Below are 19,542 nucleotides of genomic sequence, written 5' to 3' on the forward strand. Positions count from 1 at the left end.
AGACAGACTGCATTCCCTACTATCTGGGTTGAAAGCACAGAATACTCAGACAGCCTTAGTTAGCCAAATGCTACACTAGATGCAAAGAAAAGAATGCCTGCCATCTGCCCCCTAACTTCCTAGGAGAGTTCAGATCTCTAGTCAGGTTCAGTTTCTAAACCTGTCCTACCTCACACAGTGGTTTCAATGAGATAACAAGGAAAGACCTGATGCATGCTAGAGATTACAGATTAGTTCAACTGGATGAGGCATCTTTGTGGTTTTTCTCCCCACCCTATTATTTTCCTTTTCCTTGAAACTGATGGTGTAACCTAAGACTTCCCAAAATCTGTAATATTGTTATGTCATTTTGATAAAACAGTTTCTGGTGAGAAGTAGCAAACAGGCTGGCCATGGTGGTTCGTGCCTGTAATCCCAGCACTTTGGGATTCAAGGCAGGAGGATCGCTTGAGGCCAGAGTTCAAGACCAGCCTGGGCAACATAGCAAGACCCCATCCCTACTAGAAAAAAAAGAAGTGGCAGACAAATGCAGGCCCACTGATTTCTCACTGGAATGGCTCTTAAAGAGTCCTGCTCTCACACGTAGTTTGAATTTCCTACATTCCCTATGAAAGAATACAAAGGCAAGGCTAAGTAAATCTTAGAATACCACTTCTCTGAAATCCCTAACCACAATGCCACAACCTACGGTGACTCAACTCTTGGGTCACACAGGAAGGTGTTTTCTACTTTTTCTAGGCTGTGGTTCTCTTCTCTTGGCATAGAGGAGGGAGCCAGGAAGGGTCCATTTTTCTTCCCTTCAAAGCTGAGCATTACCACATATATTTATTCTCAATACTGGATTACAGGTATGAGCCACTGTGCACCCAGCCAAAGAACCATGTGTCTTGAGATATCTGTCCCAGTTCATTTCTTCAGAGTTTCAGAGGAGACAGCTCCAACCAGCCCTTGTAACATCTCCTTCCTCCAAGGTTTGGTCATTAATAGAGAGGGATAAGTAAATTTATTCAAAGGTTAATTATTTAAGGCAACCACTGTAATCTCTTAGGTTCTGCCTCTGAATTGTACTATTTTGGATATTAAAATAACAATGCGGCATCTGTCTAAAGTAATTAGAGGTCAGCCTTACTTGAAGAAAGCAGTCATTATCTACTGATGTTCTGGTTTAAAAATGTATTTCAAAAAAGGGAGCAGTAACTCATTATTACTGCCTACTAGCTTTTTTTTTTTTTTTTTTTTTTTGAGATACGGTCTGGTTCTGTTGCCCAAGCTGGAGTGCAGTGGTGTGATCTCAGCTCACTGCAACCTCCATCTCCCAGGCTCAGGCCATCTTCCCAACTCAGCCTCCCAAGTAGCTGGGACTACAGAAGCGCACCACCACACCCAGCTAATTTTTTTTTTTTTTTTTTGGTAGAGATAGGGTTTTGCCATGCTACCCAGGCTGGTCTTGAACTCCTGGGCTTAAGTGATCCACCCACCTTGGCCTCCCACAGTGCTGGGGTTACAGGTGTGAGCCATCGCACCTGGCCCCTACTAACATTTAGCTTGCAAGAGTTAAAGTTTGATATATGGCAGTTATCCTTTGAGTCATACGTTTAAAAAATCTGGGAGACCAGATGGCTTCTAAGTAGCAGATCATTTTCAGAGAAGCAAAATACTGGTTTGGGAAGACTCATCAAGGGTTGTTTTGTGAATGAAGTTACAGGAGAAAGCTAAGATGCTTTGCTCCCTTTTTTCCTTCAACAAAAGTATACTGTGTGCCTAGCACTCCACTAAATCCTAGGAATGCAGAAATAAGGTATGGTGCAGACTTCAAGGAGGTCACAGGCTGGTGAGATGTCAGGCAGAGAAAGTGGCAGCCCAGCCCAGTGCTAATTGCTATGAACCAGATGTGCAAAGGGTGTGGCGGGAACAGACCCAGGAAGAGAAGGGTCAGGAGAACTTCTCAGAAGCAGCAATATCTGAGTCTGGAAGACATTAGCCAGGAATAAGAGAGGAGGAGGAAATGCTTACTGAGGAGGAGAGGATACCTTCAGCCCTATAGAACAATGCACAATTCCTCTGAACCCAGAGTGCACCTAGAGGACTGCAAAGAGATGCGGCAGGAGGAGGGGGCAAGGCCCAGGTCCTAAATGTGGTGGGGAACAACTATGGTTTCTAAGCAGGGAAGAAAAATCAAATCTGCATTTTGGATCTAGTGCTCAGACAGCAGTGTAGAAAATGATCTGGAGAAGCAGAGTGCCACAGGAAGCTAAAGAAAGAAATGAGAGGGAACAGAGAGTCCAGCAATAGAGGGGCATGGGAAGGGAGGGAGAAGATGATAAGTTCAGTTTGGGATATGTTGACATTGATGTGTTAGAGACTATCCTGTTGAAAGCACATGGAGACAAGTAAATGGATAATTCTAGGCAATAGTCAATGGCTGACAGTATCGCTGAAATGTCACCTCTGATGAAGTATACATCGCCATAGAACATGTCATAGGACACCGCAGGGATCTAAACAGAGAAATTCTGCAGACAAATGACCTAGATTCTTCTCTAAATAAACTGCAAAGAAGAAAAAAAAGAGAGAACCTATAAAGGTCTTAAAGTATAAAGCAATATGGACTTCATTTGAATTCAACTCAAACTTAAAAACAAAAAACAACAAAAGAAACCCAAAAAGTGTAACTTGATCAGGCAATGTGAACAATACTAATTAAAAATTAAGAGGCTTGTCTGGGCGCAGTGGCTTACGCCTGTAATCCCAGCACTTTGGGAGGCCGAGGCAGGCGGATCACGAGGTCAGGAGATCGAGACCATCCTGGCTAACATGGTGAAACCCCATCTCTACCAAAAATACGAAAAATTAGCCAGGCGTGGTGGCGGGTTCCTGTAGTCCCAGCTACTCGGGAGGCTGAGGCAGGAGAATGGCGTGAACCCAGGAGGCGGCGCTTGCAGTGAGCCGAGTTCGCACCACTGCAGTTCAGCCTGAGTGACAGAGAGAGACTCCACCTCAAAAAATAATAATAATAATAATTAAGAGGCTTAATTCTCCCTGTTGAAAATAAAGAGACCTCCCTTCCTCCCTTTTATTTCATAATTTCTCTGTGCTTTTCAAATTTATGTGAATCTTCATGACGACTAAATAGGCCTCTCCACAAGTCTCACAACCCAGGAATGCTTCTTCAAGGACCCAGGAAGCCATCTCCTGGAGATGCAAACATTTAGGGAGATAGTGCCTCAACCTCTCAGTTCCTACAGAAGGGTAAGAGCCTAACTCCCCTGGGTACAAATAGTGGGCACCTTGCTCCAATTTGCAAAACCACCTCCTGTGTTAAGATATGAGAAGTCTGTTTCCCCTCTGGGTGGCCATAATAAAGTTAGGATACACTGTGTGTGATCAAAGGTGCTGTCCAGTCCATGAAACAAGATGTCTGATTTACTCCAAAATGGTCTGGAGATGGTGTAAAAAACATTGCAACGTATTGGTGATGATGCTGGTTTATGGATATATCAAGTCAGTTATGTTACCATCTCTACTTTCATTATGTTTGAATACTTCCATAACAAAAAGTTAAAAAGATAAGATACATGGAAGACATCTGTATACAGGTTTGCAGTTAGGAGGAAAAATAAGTATTAGAGATAAAGTTTTTGCTGGGCATAGTGGCTCACGCCTGTAATCCCAACACTTTGAGAGGCTGAGGTGGGAAAATTGCTTGAGTCTAGGAGTTTGAGACCAACCTGGGGCAACATAGTGAGACCTCATCTCTAAATCAAAAAGAAAAAAATAAACAAAATTAGCTAGGTATGGTGGCACAAGCCTGTGGTGCAAGCTACTTGGGACACTGAGGTGGGAGAATTACTTGAGCCCATGAGGTAGAGGCTATAGTAAGCCAAGATTACACCACTGCACTCTAGCCTGGGTGACAGAGCAAGACCCAGTCTCAAAAAATTAAAAAAAAATAGAGCTTTGGGTGGCATCAGCATACAGGTGACAGTAAAGCCATGGAAGCAGATGCCAACCAAGACAGGATAAAGCAGGAGAATCAAGGACAGAATCCTGAGAACACCAACATGTAAGGAGTAGCTAGAAAAAGAGGACGTAGGCCGGATGCAGTGGCTCACACCTGTAATCCCAACACTTTGGAAGGCCGAGGCAGGAGGATCACATGAGGCCAGGAGTTCAACACCAGCCTGGGCAACACAGTGAGACCCTGTATCTAAAAATAAATAAGTAAGTTAGCTGGTGTGGCGGCATGTGCCTGTAGTTCCAGCTACTTGGGAGGCTAAAGTGGGAGGATCGCTTGAGCTTGGGAAGTGGAGGCTGTAGTGAGCTGAGATCGTACCACTGTACTCCAGCCTGGGTGACAGTGAGACCCTGAAAGACAGACAGACAGACAGACAGACAGAGAGGAAGGAAGGAAGGAAGGAAGAAAGAAAGAAAGGATTTACTAGAGGAATTTGAAGAGTTGAAGACAAGAGAGAATAGTGTTGGTTTCAATAAAGAAAGCAAGATTAGTGGTGCAAATAAGGTGAATGTTATACTGTTCATCTGTTCATTGTATTAGAAAGTAGGTCAGATACTGCAGCAATACTAGGTTTATTGCAATGATGGCCTACGAAGCCACATTATAACAAGCTGAAATGTGAAAGGGCAATGAAAAAGCCAGGAAGTTGGCTCTGAAGATAAACAAAATAACTGGACAACAGCTAGAGGGCTACCTAAGGTCAAGGGGGACATGGAGGGTAAGGGTTGCACAATTAATTGCCAAAAGGACAGGTTAGGAGAGAAGAGCCATGACACGAGATGAGGGGAGGGATAATGCTGGAGCAGGGACTGTCAGAGGGGAGGGGGTCTAGAGCACAGGGAGAGGGCACTGCTGAGTGTTAGTCACCCAAAATTCATTCTTCCCTTTTTCCAGAAAGAAAAGGTTTTTAGCTGGGAGCATAACCTCTTAGAAAAGACTACATTCTACATGCTACATGGGCTGGGCGTGGTGGCTCACACCTGTAATCCCAGCACTTTGGGAGGCCGAGGCGGGTGGATCACAAGGTCAGGAGTTCGAGACCAGACCAGCCTGGCCAAGATGGTGAAACTCCATCTCTACTAAAAATACAAAAAATTAGCTGGGCACAGTGGCAGGTGCCTGTAATCCCAGCTACTATGGAGGCTGAGGCAGAGAATTGCTTGAACCTGGGAGGTGGAGGTTGCAGTGAGCCGAGATCATGCCAATGCACTCCAGCCTGGGCGACAGAGCGAGACTCTGTCTAAAATAAATAAATAAATAAATAAATAAATAAATAAATAAATAAACAAACTATATTTACTAACCTCGCTTGTAACTGGATGTGGTCACGTGAACTAGTTCTGGACAATAGGATAAGCAGAACCCTGTCCCGCAGCAACTTCTTGGGAAGGGAAGAGAACTGCCTTTGCCCCTTTCTTTGTTCATTCTTCCATCCTGCTGCTGAGGCTACAACCATCTGGCCACCATTAGGCAGAGGCCTTGCCAGTAGCACCAGACAAGAATCTAGGTCTGAACTTAAAGGAACAGAACCACTAAACCAGCTCTGGACTACTTTCCAAATTGTTTACTTGAGAGTCAAAAGAACTATTTTTCTTTCCACTGTTAATTTTGAACCCTTACCACGGGCACTGTTATCTATGATATCCATTTCAACAACAAAAACTGCAATTACTTTTGCACCAACCTAATACAGGAACTAGACCCTCATCCTCTGAGGTTCTTTGTCAATACAACTGATGTGGGGGATGACAGGGAGAAAGTTGAGAGAGTCCCTACCCGAGCTGGAAAAGCATGAGCTTGAGGATCATGAGATGGCTGTGGTGGGAAATGCGGGAAGGAAGACACTGAGAATGAGGGCTCTTCAGAAGCTGGAGGTGAAGATCATGCATTTAGGATGATTTTTTAAAGATTTTTGAAATTATTTATATTTTTGTCTTACAAATGGTCACTTTTAAATGGACTTTCTGTAAGAATGTACAACTCAAAAATTTGCCAAGTATCTGTCGGATCCACACAAATCCTTAGAAAGGTTTTCTGTGTAGTCTTCATTAATGCAATTCCTTGCGAATGTTTCACTTTTACTGTAGGATCTTGAACACATTTCACAATAATGAAGCTATAAAGTTTTTATGCAGTGCATTTATTATAAACTATAAATAACATTTCTATTTAAAAAGAAAGCTGGGTAGTACAGTTTCTTCCTTTGTAGTAAGAGCCCAGAAGACTGAGAAGTTGATCGGACACTACCGTCACTACCATCATCCATCTCCAGAACTCATCTTGCAAAACAAACTCTGTACCCATTAAGCAATAATTAACTCCCCATTTCCTTCTCCCACCAAGTCCTAGTAACTGATATTCTACTTTGTTTTTATAAATTGGACTTCTCTAAAAACTTCATATAAATGGAATTATGCTGTATTTGTCCTTTCGTGACTGGCTTATTTCACTTAGCATAATGTCCTCGAAGTTCACCCATATTGCAGCATATGTCAGGTTTCTTTGTTTCTTAAACAGATGAGGCTTTATTCTGTTGTCCATGCTGCCAGACTGGAATGCAGTAGTGTGATCATAGCTCACTGCAGCCTCAACCTCCTGGGCTCAAGCAATACTCCTGCCTCAGCCTCCTGAACAGCTAGGACTATGTGCATGCACCACCACACCTGGCTAATTTATCCCCCCATATGGAGATTGGGTCTCGCTAAGTTGCCCAGGCTGGTCTGAAACTCCTGGACTCAAGCAATCCTCCTGCTTCAGCCTCCCAAAGTGCTGGGATTACAGGCATGAGCCACCCCACTCAGCCCTGCTTTTTAAAGACTGAATGATAGTCCATTATATATATGTACCACATTTTGTTTCTCCATTCATCCATCAATGAACACTTAAGGTTGCTTCCACCTTTTGGCTATTGTTAATACTGCTGTGAACACGGGTACGCAACTACTTCAAGATCCTGCTTTCAATCCTTTTGGGTACATACCCAGAAGTGGAATTGCTAAATCATATAGTAATTCTATTTTTAATTTTTAGAGGAGTTGCCATACTGTTTTCCATAGCAGCTCCATTTTATGTTCCTACCAACAGTGTAAAAGAGTTTCAATTTCTCCACATCTTCATCAACACTTCTTATTTTCTGTTTTGATAGTAGCCATCCTAATGGCTGAGGTGGTCAAAATTTGCTTTTTACTAATTATGAAAATGGGATAATAGCAAATGCCTAGCACAGTGTCTAGAAGATGGTAAATGTTAAGTATCAAAAAACTTTTGATAAGAGGTATTAAGTTAAATAAGAGATATTAAGTTAAAATCTTTGCTGTCATAAATGGGAAATATATGGCTACATTGAAATTTGCCAAATCCCAATAGTGTCTATTATAGATTTCCCTCTATGCAGGCACATCACTAAGTTTTTACTAAGGCATTAGCAAATTACTGATTATGTATTCACCTCCTAAAAGGAATCTGCAGCCGAGCACAGTGGTGCACATCTGTAATCCCAGCTATCCAGAAGGCTGAGGCAGGAGGCTTACTTGAGCCCAGAAGTTTGAGGCAGTAGTGTACTATGATTACTTCTGTGAATAGCCCCCACAGTCCAGCCTGGGCAACATAGTGAGACCTATCTATAAAATAAAAGAATCTGCAATATAAAGGAGGCCCAGAAAATGAAAAGCTTGAACCAAGAAATAGGTCACTATTAGTGACATTCCAGGTGAGACTGGAGAGGGCCCTAAAGTGATGCCACTTATCAGCTCATGCCTCAGCTCCTATTCCTCTGCTACAGGTGGCCCATCCCCAAGGGCACTGTGGCACAGATGAGGTCCAAAGCAGGTTTAGTCTTTGCTAGATCTCTAAAGGAAATATAAAGCCAATTTGCTAGACATTTACTCTTCCAAATACATATCAGAATGACTTTAGAAATCAAAGAACTCAGAACTTTAATAACCTTAAACAAACAAGCTATTCCAATAATTTAGCTTCCAGTCACATATGCAGACCCTAGGCAAAGCCTTTTTTGGGAAGTGGGACAGGTGCTGTACTTTCATTTCTTCCTTGCTGTGGAAATAGACTCTTAAAAAACGTAGAGATGGGGTCTTGCTACATTGTCCAGGCTGATCTTAAACTCCTGGCCTCAAATGATCTTCCCACCTTGGCCTCCCTAAGTGCTGGACTGACAAGCATGAGCCACTATGCCTTGCTAAGTGTTTAAGAGAAGAGTGTGAATGGCAGAGGCAGAAGGTTTGGTGGATCATACAGCCTTACAGTCTCTTCAGAAACATCACTGATATTTGCTGTTGAGTCAACCTAGCAACCAATTCTTGTCCCAAAGATATGACACTGTTCAAAAGGCACCTCAGAGATACCAGTTTCATCTCTTTTCAATGCCCAAAACTAGAGCTTGAAAAGATCCATATTTATCAACAGACATTATTTGTAATGTGTCTTTACTGTATATTTCATAAAATATAAACACATAAAACTTACATAAGTATAACAGTTGTAAACACCCTGTAATTACTACCCAAGTCACAAAATAGATCAATATTAGCAATTCAGAAGTTTCTGATATATATATATATATATATATATATATATCTCCTTACTGATCACAATTGCCTAGTTTTTTAATTATTGAGATATAATTTACATACCATAAAATTCATCCTTTTAGAATTTATAATTCAGTGCTTTCTAATATATTCAAGAAGTTGTGCAGCCATCAACACTACCTAATTCTACAACAGTTCCATCACCCTTCAGAAAGAAACCCATGCCCTTTAGCAGTCATTCCCAGCTCCTGGGAACCACTAATCTCCTTTCTGTCTCTATGGCTTTGCCTATTCTAGACAGTTCATATAAATGGAATCATATAACATGTGGCCTTCTGTGTCTGCCTTCTTTCACTTAGAGTGTTTTCTAGGTTCATCCATGTTGTAGCATAAATTAGTACTTCATTCCATTTATGACTGAATAATACTCCATTGTATGGATATGTCAAATTTTCCTCCCCTATTCAATTAATGTACATTTGAGTTTCCACGTTGACCATTATGAATAATGCCATGAATATTTGTATATAAGTTTGTGCGTGGCCAGGTGCAGTGGCTCATGCCTATAAGCCTAGCACTTTGGGAGGCCGAGGCAGGTGGATCACTTGAGGCTAGGAGTTCGAGACCAACCTGGCCAACATGGCAAAATTAAAAATACAAAAGTTAGCCAGGCATGGTGGTGCTCGCCTGTGGTCCCAGGTACTCAGAAGGCTGAGGCCGAGATTGCACCACTGCACTCCAGCCTGGGTGAAAGAGTGAGACTCTGTCTAAAAAAAAAGTTTGTGTGAATATATGTTTTGAATTCTGTTGGGTATATACATAGGAATGGAATTGCTTGAGGATACAGTAACTATTCATTTAACTTTGAGGATCTGCCAAACTGTTTTCCAAAGTGGATGCACAGTTTTACATTCACACCAGTAGTGTATGACAGGTCCAATCTTTTTATACCCTCACCAATACTTGGTATTGTCTATCTTTTTTATCATAGCCATCCTAGTGGGTGTGAAATGGTATTTCATTGTAGTTTTTTTTTCCCCCGAGACAGAGTCTCACTTTGTTGCCCAGGCTGGAGTGCAGTGGTACGATCTCTGCTCACTGCAACCTCCACCTCCCAGGTTCAAGTGATTCCCCCACCTCAGCCTCCTGAGTAGCTGGGACTACAGGCATGTGCTACCACAGCCGGCTAATTTTTGTAGTTTTTAGTAGAGACAGAGTTTCATCATGTTGATCAGGCTGGTCTCGAACTCCTGACCTGAAATGATCTGCCCACCTCAGCCTCCCAAAGTACTGAGATTACAGGTGTGAGCCTCCATGCCTGGCCATTGTAGTTTTTAATTTGCATTTCCGTAATGACTGTGTTTATTGCCCATTTGTATAACTTCTTTGGAGAAGTGGCTAATTAAATCTATTGCTAATTTTTAAATTGGGTTGTCTTTTTACGGTTATTTTATTTGTTTGCTGAACACTAGAATCTTATCAGATATGTGATTTGCAAATATTTTGTCCATTCTATGGGCAGTCTTTTTACCTTCTTTTCTCTTTTTTTGGGGGGAGGGGGGTTTCCATTACATTGATGAAGTCTTTCCACTTTCTTGATAGTGCTCTTTGAAACATAGATGTATTTAATTTAGATAAGTCCAGTTTAATTTTTGTCACTTATGATTTTGGTGGGATATCTAAGAAACCAACACCTAACCCAAGGTCACAAAAATCCAGTCCTATGTTCTCTCACAGTTATATGGTTTCAGCATTACCTTTAGGACTTTGGTCCATTTTGAGTTAATTTTCATATATGGTGTGAGATAGGGATTTTTTTTTTTTATGTGGATATCCAGTTATCCCAGCACCATTTACTGAAGACTATTCTTTCCTTACTGACTTGTGTTGGTCAAATAAAGACAGCCTTGTGAATGGACAATTTTAGGAAACCACCAGACCAGTCAAATGACAACTTTCTGGGGATGGTCTATGAGGAGAATTGACTCTGTTCTCCTTTTTCCAGTAACTGCCAGCCTCCTGGTTTCACTGTGATTGCAGGCTATTGGCTGTCCAGGCTACAGCTGATCTGGGAAAAGGCATCATGGGAACAGGACAAGTTAAAATGCCACAAATCTTAATGTTCTTACTGAGATTCAATGTTTTTCTTGAATAAATGCTCCCCAGATTGCTAGAAGCCTTTGGTTAATTTGCAGAGTTCCGAATAAAGCTGATTCTGATCATTTTTGCCGATGTTCTTGATATGGTTTGGCTCTGTGTTCCCACCCAAATCTCATGTTGAATTGTAATCCCCAGTGTTGGAGGTCTGGCCTGGTGGGAGGTGATTGGATCATGGGGTTGTTACTAATGGTTCAGCACCATCTCCCTAGTGCTGTCTCATGACAGAGTTCTCATGAGATCCGGTTAAAAGTGTGTAGCACCTCCCTCTTCGCTCTCTTCCTCCTGCTCCTGCCATGTAAGGCATGCTTGCTTCCCCTTCACCTTCCGCCATGATTATAATTCTCCTAGGGCCTCCCCAGAAGCAGAAGCCTGTACATCCTGCAGAACCATGAGTCAGTTAAACCTCTTTTCTTTTTAAATTACCCAGTCTCAGGTATGTCTTTATAGAAGTGCAAGAACAGACTAATACAGTTCTCATTCCTTTTTTGGAGGTCTTACACCACCATTTTCAATGATGTCACTATACAGTATTTTAAAACAACACAGATTTCCCATTGAAGTGCAAATTTCTTGAAAAACTGGAGAAAGGAGTACAAGGCCCACTCCTTCTCACCCTGGTAACAGGTGGCTAGAGTTCACAAATTACCATGGTTCGCAGAGCTAACCAAAATCAAGTGCAGATATACTGCTCCTCAGTCTTGCCAGAGCAATGCCTTTTCATTTCTCTTAGGCCCTCTTAAGCCCAGGAGTTCGGGACCAGCCTGGGCAACATAGTGAGACCCCGGCTCAACAAAAGAAAAAAAAAATTATCCAGGCATACTGGCATGTGTCTGTAGTCCCAGCTACTCAAGAGGCTAAAGTGGGAGGATTGCTTAAATACAGGAGGTTGAGACTGCAGTAGGCTGTGACTATGCCACTGCACTCCAGCCTGAGTGACAGAGACCCTCTCTCAAAGAAAAATAAAAGGTGGCTGTAATCCCAGCACTTTGGGAGGCCTAGACGGGCAGATCACCTGAGGTCAGGAGTTCGAGACCAGCCTGGCCAACATGGTGAAACCCCGTCTCTGCTAAAAATACAAAAATTAGTCGGGCGCAGTGGCAGGCACCTGTAATCCCAGCTACTTGGGAGGTTGAGGCAGGAGATTTGCTTGAACCCAGGAGGCGGAGGTTGCAGTGAGCCAAGATCGCGCCACTGTACTCCAGCCTGGTGACAGAGTGAGACCCCGTCTCAAAAAAAAAAAAAAAAAAGAAAGAAAGAAAAAGAAAAAGAAAAAAAGAAAAGGTTACCTGACAGAACTGTTGAGAGTCCTTACTAAGCCCAAGGAAATAAAACAAGCCCAGACACTAAGTCAAATACATTCATTCGAGAGAAAACAGGAAGTTTAACTCATGCTACGGTAACACCGGCAGCCTGTGACATCAGAGCAAAGGCAAGGAACAAAGGGATTGTGCAAGTTACCTTTCCATGAGTCTCTCGTTTGAAATTTGACCCATGCTGTTTATTTGAAAGTGTTCAAAACACTCAAGTTATTTTGGTACTGTTTAGGAACAGAGCAATTGAAATGTCTCTTGGTACTTTTCTCCAACATATTCCAGGAGATTAGCCAAAACCACATGCTAGAAATCTGCTTCGAGCCACAGTTTTATTTAATAGGCTATGAGATTCTATTTCAGACTGCTGGTGATACTGAGCTACCAATCAGCTACACGGTAAGGATATAATTGTACAATTAAATATATTTGAGAAAAAAGTCAAAGGGAAGGCCATATAAACTGAAGCTTCACCATCACTTTAGGTTGGAGTTTAAAGAGGAAGCAGTAGAGGGAGTAATATTTACAGGAGAATAGCTTCACCTGGGTTGAAGTGGAAAAATACCAAGAGCTGTGACAGGAAAGGAAGTCTACAAAGCATAAGTAAGAGAAGCTGCTATGAATGTACCCTTCCCCCTCATTCAGCAGCCTCAGCTGATTGTTATAGAGGTCTCCTCCAGAAGAGGCTGAAACCACTTCTTGTCAGGAGTCTCTTAAGGCAGAACCTACTGACGGTAGAGCATTTTGAGCAATGCTTGGCCGAGTTCAGATGGACTGCAGAGATGTCTCCAGGATTTAAAAATAGTGATAACCAGAGATTGTCGTCTTCAGTGTAAAATGATTCTTTTAAAAAGGCAGTGTGTACAAGCTATTTTAAGAGACAGTATGCTCATTTATAGGCGGGAATAAAAACCTCCTCCCATTAGTTAACTTGCCACACATTAAAAGAAGACTAAATCTTAGCAGTTTGTCTTTAGTCTTCGGTGGTGAACTTGGAGAGTTATTAAAGTGACTGAGAGGCCTTAGGAAAGAAGAAACTGCAATTATTTAATAAACAAGGTTTGAATATTGAATCCAAGTCACCATATCCATATGTAGGTGAAGGTACATGAAGGACACCTCAACTCAAGGCGGTTTCAGTGACTTCATTATTCCTCTGGCTTTTGGAAGGAGATGACTTAACTTGGAATGGACTTATGACCAGCAGAGAAGATTTCAGAGCAACAGTGGGGAGTTAACTTAGATTCTGTGTTATTACCTCCATAATCTCCGTGCTGCCTCACATTTTGCACTTATATCACCAGAAAAGATATGTGAATGATCCAAACATGAACAGAGCAAATGGCCTTGAACGGAGGCTAGAAACATTTAGATTGGATATAAAGAAGAACCTTCCTGCCATAAAGGTATTTATTTATTTATTTGAGATGGAGTCTGTCACCCAGGCTGGAGTGCAGTGGCACAAACTCGGCTCACTGCAACCTTTGCCTCCCAGGTTCAAGCAATTCTTCTGTCTCAGGCTCCTGAGTAGCTGGGACTACAGGTGCATGCCACTATGCCTAATTTTTGTATTTTTAGTAGAGAAGGGATTTCACCATATTGGTCAGGCTGGTCTCGAACTCCTGATCTCAGGTGATCCACCCACCTCGGCCTCCCAAAGTGCTGGGATTACAGGCATGAGCCACCGCACCCTGCTTATAAAGATATTCAAATTTGGTGCTGTTACTAAGAGAAGGGTTCTCCCTTACTATAGAAATGGCATTTATAGCCAGGCACAGGGGCTCACACCTATAATCCCAGCACTTTGGGAAGCTGAGGTGGGCGGATCACCTGAGGTCAGGAGTTCAAGACCAGCCTGACCAACATGGTGAAATCTCGTGTCTACTAAAAATACAAAATTAGCCAGGTGTGGTGGCACGCACCTGTAATTCCAGCTACTTGGGAGGAGAATTGCTTGAACCCAGAAGGTGGAGGTTGCAGTGAGCCAATATTGCACCACTGCACTCCAGCCTGGGTGATGGAATAAGACTCCATCTCAAAAAAGGAAAAAAAAAAACATGGAAAATACAGATCTAAGCCTATTAGTTCTATAAGTCAGTGAACCTATAAGACCTATATTACTGCTTCCAGTAATAAAGATATTAACCCTAGAGAGGAAATAATTTGAAGACAGAAAACTGGCGAGACTGATGAATCATAAGCATCTCAAGATGGAGTTAGGAAAATGGAATTTTAAGGGAAAGGTTGTGCAGTTGAAGCTGGAGCTAGTGTTCTTAGCATCACTTGCATTCCCTGGCAGCTGTTCAGACCTTGCCTCACTCTACCTCCTTGCGTTCCAACACACTCTTTATTGCAAGAAGACTTTCCTGATGACCCCTTGATAGATCTTAAGCCGCAGATGGAATCCAAAGGAGGATGCGGGATGTGGCAAACTGTTCCCAAACACAAAGCTGTGTAGTCCCTGGATGTCAGAGAAAAGACTCTGAAGTGGTCTGTTACTAGTCCTGCACTAATATCTAAAAATCTAACCACTTACCCAAACTGGAGAGCCTTTTCATCAAGCCAGCTTCTCTTATGGCAGCAGGACCATGCTCCACTCCTTTTCTTTTCTGTCAGTCACACAAATTACACAGAGGTAGAGAAGCTGTCTGAAAAAAACCCACTTTGGTACACTTAGTTCCCAGCAGGTTCCTCTGAAAACTTGTGACAGCATCAGCCCTTCCATCTATGACTGTCCTTCCAATTCCATTGTTGGAATCACATTCACCTGCCCAAGCCAAGACGGGAGAGAGGCTGAGCAAGGTTAGGACCCGGGAGCTAGGCGTGTGTGGGGCGGGCTCGGGCCAGAGACCGGGCTTCGAGACGACTGAGCGCTCCGGACTGCAGGTTTCCTTCATTGAACAGAACAAAACAGCTCCTCCCGGCCTCCCGCGCTGGAAAGGCCAGCTCCAATTTCCCTCCCAGTTAATGCTAATTATGAGTAAAAGGATCTAGAAGACATAAATCCTCGGTCTCTCCCTTTAACCTCCTCCATCGATTCTCCACTGGGGATTCTGACCAGTTTCGCCTCCTCCAGCCCCTCCAAGGAATCCTCTTCCTCATCCTCTCCCCTCCATCACCTGTTTTCTCGGTCTTTCTGGGGAGGCCGCAGAAACACACCCTCATCCCAAACAGGGTGCCCTCCACCCCTCCCTCCCTCTCCATCCTCTGTCGGGGGAAATCCCACATGCTCCCACGGTGCCCAGTCGCGGGAACCGGCCAGTTCTTCCCCTCGCCATTTCTCCCCATTCTCTCCTTGCCTCCCGGTCCCCCGCACCCTACCGCCGCTGTCTCCAGGTTCTGGGGGGCGGAGGATCCTGCCCGGCGGTGCCAGGTGCCAGTTCTCACCTGCCCTTGTGAGAACGGGGCTCCTATCACAGCCACGGAGTGGACGGATTTCTTCCGGATGGAATGCACTCGCGTCTGGAGGAGACGCGAGAGGCTGCCCCTTAGGGACATAATCCGCAGCACTGAGAATCTCCAAGGCAGAGGCTCAGCGCGGTTGGAAGCCAGGAGTGAGCGCCACCGCCCGCCGCTGCGCTTACCTACCCGCGCCAGCCTCCGCCCCGCCCCGTGACGTCACCGCCACATTGGCCCCGCCCCGACCCCGCCGCCCGCGCCTCCAACCAGCCCCCGGCACACCTTCTTCGCACGCCCCGCCCACCGCTCTGTAAGGCGGGGACATGCCTTCGATGACGTCACCCCACTCTGGCCTGTGCTCTCCGGCCAGGGACATGCCCCTGCCGCTGACGCCAGAAGGCCAATATCCGGGTCTGGCCAGTAACAGCGCGGTGACCAACAGGTGTGTCCCTTCGCGGGAGGCGGCCGGCCCATGCCAGGTTCCTGAACTTGGCGGAACGCAGCCGACACGAATCTTCACGCCCGGCTGATGCTGACTCTACAGATGGGCTGGCTGTGTCGGGCCTGGTCTGGCCCTACCTAGTCAAAGCCAGGATCCATCTGCTTCGTTCTATCTCAAAGCTCAAAGCCCAAAGCCCAGGAAACACTCTTAAACTTTGGGCATCAGTGAAATTTGGATTCGGAGATATAACATAGATGAGAGCTCTCTGAGCCGGGCACGTTTATAAGGAGCCATCTACCTTAGGTATTTTGAATGAAAGAGGTTAGGATTTACAAAGCAATTACCTTCTAGATGTTTTTAATTCTTTACCTGAATAACGGGAGCGCTGGTTATTAAAAAAGCAAATATAGCAACGTATTTAGAATATTTCTAAATTAAAGAGCTGTAAGTACTAAGTAACTAGAGTTTTAATAACTAATAATAATTTAATAATCTCAGCATTCCAAGAACTTTACCCCTCCAATTCTATACCACAGGTTACTTTTTAAAGCGAAGAAAATATCAAAGACATAAGTAATTTTCCCAGAGCCACATAGCTTGTAAGTGGCAGAGCTGACTCCACATTCCAAGTTCTTAACCAAGACACCATGGCATGCAAGAATCTAGACATTATTTCTACCAAATCAATTTTTTACATAAACACCTGAAATTTATTTCACCTGATGTCAATTTACACCCTGCTCTCCAAAATAGTTCAGAGGTCTCCATGGCAACACCATAACTCCAAAGGAGCTTTAGTACCCTAAGACATTTTGTTTTTAGAGGCTGTGTTGTATAGTCTCCCCCTGCTGGTTTAACAATGATGTCTTTGAGGCCTTAGCAAAATAACCGCTATAAGGCAGTGGTTCCGAAAGTGTGGTCCCAGACCAGCAGCATCAGCATCACCTGGATACAGCATCAAGAAGAAATCGGCTGCACATGGTGACCCACACCTGTCATTCCAACACTTGGGAGGCCAAGGCAGGAGGATCTCCTGAGCCCAGGAGTTTGAAACCAGCCTGGGCAGCATAGTGAGACGCTGACTGTACCAGAAATTAAAAAAAAAAAAAAAAAAATATATATATATATATATATATAGCTGGGTGTGGTGGCATGTGCCAATGGCCCCAGCTACTCGGGAGGCTCAAGTGGGAGAATCTCTTGAGCCCAGGAAGTCGAGGCTTCAGTGAGCCATGATCACACCACTGCACCTCAGCCTGAGTGACAGAGTGAGACCCTATCTCAAAAAAATAAAAAGCAGCAAGAAACTTCTTCCTTCATGTGCACCTGCTATGGGTCACCAGATACTTGTTAGAAGTGCAAATTCTTGGGCCCCACCTGCAAATTTACAGAATCAGTAACTCTAGGGGTAGGGCACCAGTAACCTATGTTTTAACAAGCCCTCCAGGAATGGGTGGGGGCGTGGTCAGGGATTCACAGTCACAGATACTGTCATACTTGTTCAGTTCATTGAAATTATGTTGATACTTTTGTATTTCTTGCCCATCACTATATTCAATTTTTTTTTCCCCTTTACTAAATGTTTTCTGAAGTTGATACTGGCACAGGTTGCCTCAGGGCTTCCTGTGCTACCGCAAAAACCTCTTGCTTCCGCTGGGCGCAGTGGCTCACGCCTGTAAAACCAGCATTTTGGGAGGCTGAGGCGGGTGGATCACCTGAGGTTGGGAGTTTGAGACCAGCCTGACCAACATGGAGAAACTCCTGTCTCTACTAAAAATACAAAAAGCTGGGCATGGTGGCGGGTGCCTGTAATCCCAACTACTCATCAGTCTGAGGCAGGAGAATTGCTTGAACCCAGGAGGCGGAGGTTGCAGTGAGCCAAGATTGTGCCATTGCACTCCAGCCTGGGCACCAAGAGCAAAACTCTGTCTCAAAAACAAACAAACAAACAAAAAACAAAAAACCTCTTGCTTCTTGGGCATTTATTGTGGATCACCAGACTGACCTTTCCAAAGTGCTACTTTAATCCTGCCTGTCATTTTCAGTGGTTTTCCACTATCTATAGTTTAGTCAGAGATAAATTACTAGTTCCACTTTATTATGCACTGGGAGAGTGAACAGGAGATTGTTATACAGGTTGAGCATCCTTAATCCAAAAATCTAAAATCCAAATCCAAAATTTCAGCACATACATGATGACGCAAATGGAAAATTCCATACTGGACAGTTCCAGTCAAAATGCAGTCAGTTTCATCTGAAGGTAGTGAGTTACCTTAATAGATTGGCCACAGTCAGTTACAGATGGAACACCTTGTTCTATTTTTTTCTCCCCTTCTCACTACTGCACTTGACTAGTCTTTAAAAAAAAAAAAAATGCTAGGTGCAGTGGCTCATGCCTATGAGCCATGATTGCAACATTGCATTGCAGCCTGGGTGACCCAGCAAGACCCTGTCTCTAAAAAAAATAAACATAGGGCCAGGCGCAGTGGCTCACGCCTGTAATCTCAGCACTTTGGGAGGCCGAGGTGGGTGGATTGCCTGAGGTCAGGAGTTCGAGACTAGTCTGGCCAACGTGGTGAAACCCCGTCTCTACTAAAAACACAATAAAAGTAACCAGGCGTGGTGGCGTGCGCCTGTAATCCCAGCTACTCAGGAGGCTGAGGCAGGGCAATTGCTTGAGCCAGGGAGGTGGAGGTTGCAGTAAGCCGAGATCGCGCCACTGTACTCCAGCCTGGGTGACAGAGTGAGGACCCCATCTCAAAAAAATAAATAAATAAAAATAAAAATGGAAATAAAAGAATGCAGTCAAAACTTTGTTTCATGAACAAAATTATTTAAAATATAAAATCGCCTTCAGGATATGTGTATAAGGTGTATATGAACATAAGTAAGTTTCAAGTTTAAAGTTGCATCCCATTCCCAAGATATCTCATATGTATATGCAAATATTAAAAAAATAAAAAATCTGAAACACTCCTGATCCCAAGCATTTAGGATAAGGAATACTCAACCTGTAGTCCTATTATCTTTAACAATTCAAATTGTTATTTATTCCATGTCTGAAATAGTTTATAGTTCATTTTTAAAAGGACAACAATAATAAAAATTATATGCACTTAGAAGCATTCAGAATGTCAACAAACAGCTGCAACTTTTTTTTTGCAATTACAGAGTATTCAGTTAACAGAACAACAACTATTTCGTATAAGCTGCATCAGAGACAACTGAAGATGTAAAGCTACCATCCCATATATAACAAATTTGTGCTGTGCACCAACAAAAACCTGCTTTAAATATCCATGTCAATTTACAGCCCCCATAGTGTACCAAACAAGGTACAGTATGGAGGCTATTAAAAATATCACCAGGACAGGGCTATCTAACAACACGTTTGGTAGGGTGTTAACTATACAAAAAAAAAAAAAGACAGTGTACAGTTTAAAAACAAGTCTTACACAGCCTTACATTTCAATTTTTTTTGTCTTTAAAAGGAGTGAGTTGTGTGCAGTGGGGTTAAATGCTTTAATGACAAGAAAAAAAACTGCAACTTGAACTTATTCATCATCACCATCTTCTTCATTTTCCTCCTCCTCATTCTCTCCCTCTTCTTCCTCTTCCTTCTTTTTCTTGCTTTTTTCAGCCTCGACAACTCCCTTTTTGGCTGCATCA

The 19,542-nt window shown here is 43.4% G+C and overlaps 1 protein-coding gene across 2 annotated transcripts in view; it reads right to left on the reverse strand.

Moving 5' to 3' along the window:
* The window catches only part of ARG2 (arginase 2), a 33,135-nt gene extending 17,461 nt beyond the window's left edge, over positions 1-15,674 (reverse strand). The window contains exons 1-2 of one of the 2 annotated variants that reach the window (XM_055289061.2): positions 15,420-15,674; positions 14,569-14,641 (exon numbers count right to left, since the gene is read on the reverse strand). In XM_055289061.2, the coding sequence (XP_055145036.1) occupies positions 14,569-14,641; positions 15,420-15,530 (184 nt within the window). In that variant the 5' untranslated portion in view covers positions 15,531-15,674. Of the gene's footprint in view, positions 1-14,568; positions 14,681-15,419 lie in introns of both variants that reach the window. The other variant, XM_055289062.2, reaches the window with a different exon arrangement.
* Positions 15,675-19,542: the final 3,868 nt, after the last annotated feature.

Source organism: Symphalangus syndactylus, chromosome 8, assembly GCF_028878055.3.
Source record: "Symphalangus syndactylus isolate Jambi chromosome 8, NHGRI_mSymSyn1-v2.1_pri, whole genome shotgun sequence".
Taxonomy (NCBI): domain Eukaryota; kingdom Metazoa; phylum Chordata; class Mammalia; order Primates; family Hylobatidae; genus Symphalangus; species Symphalangus syndactylus.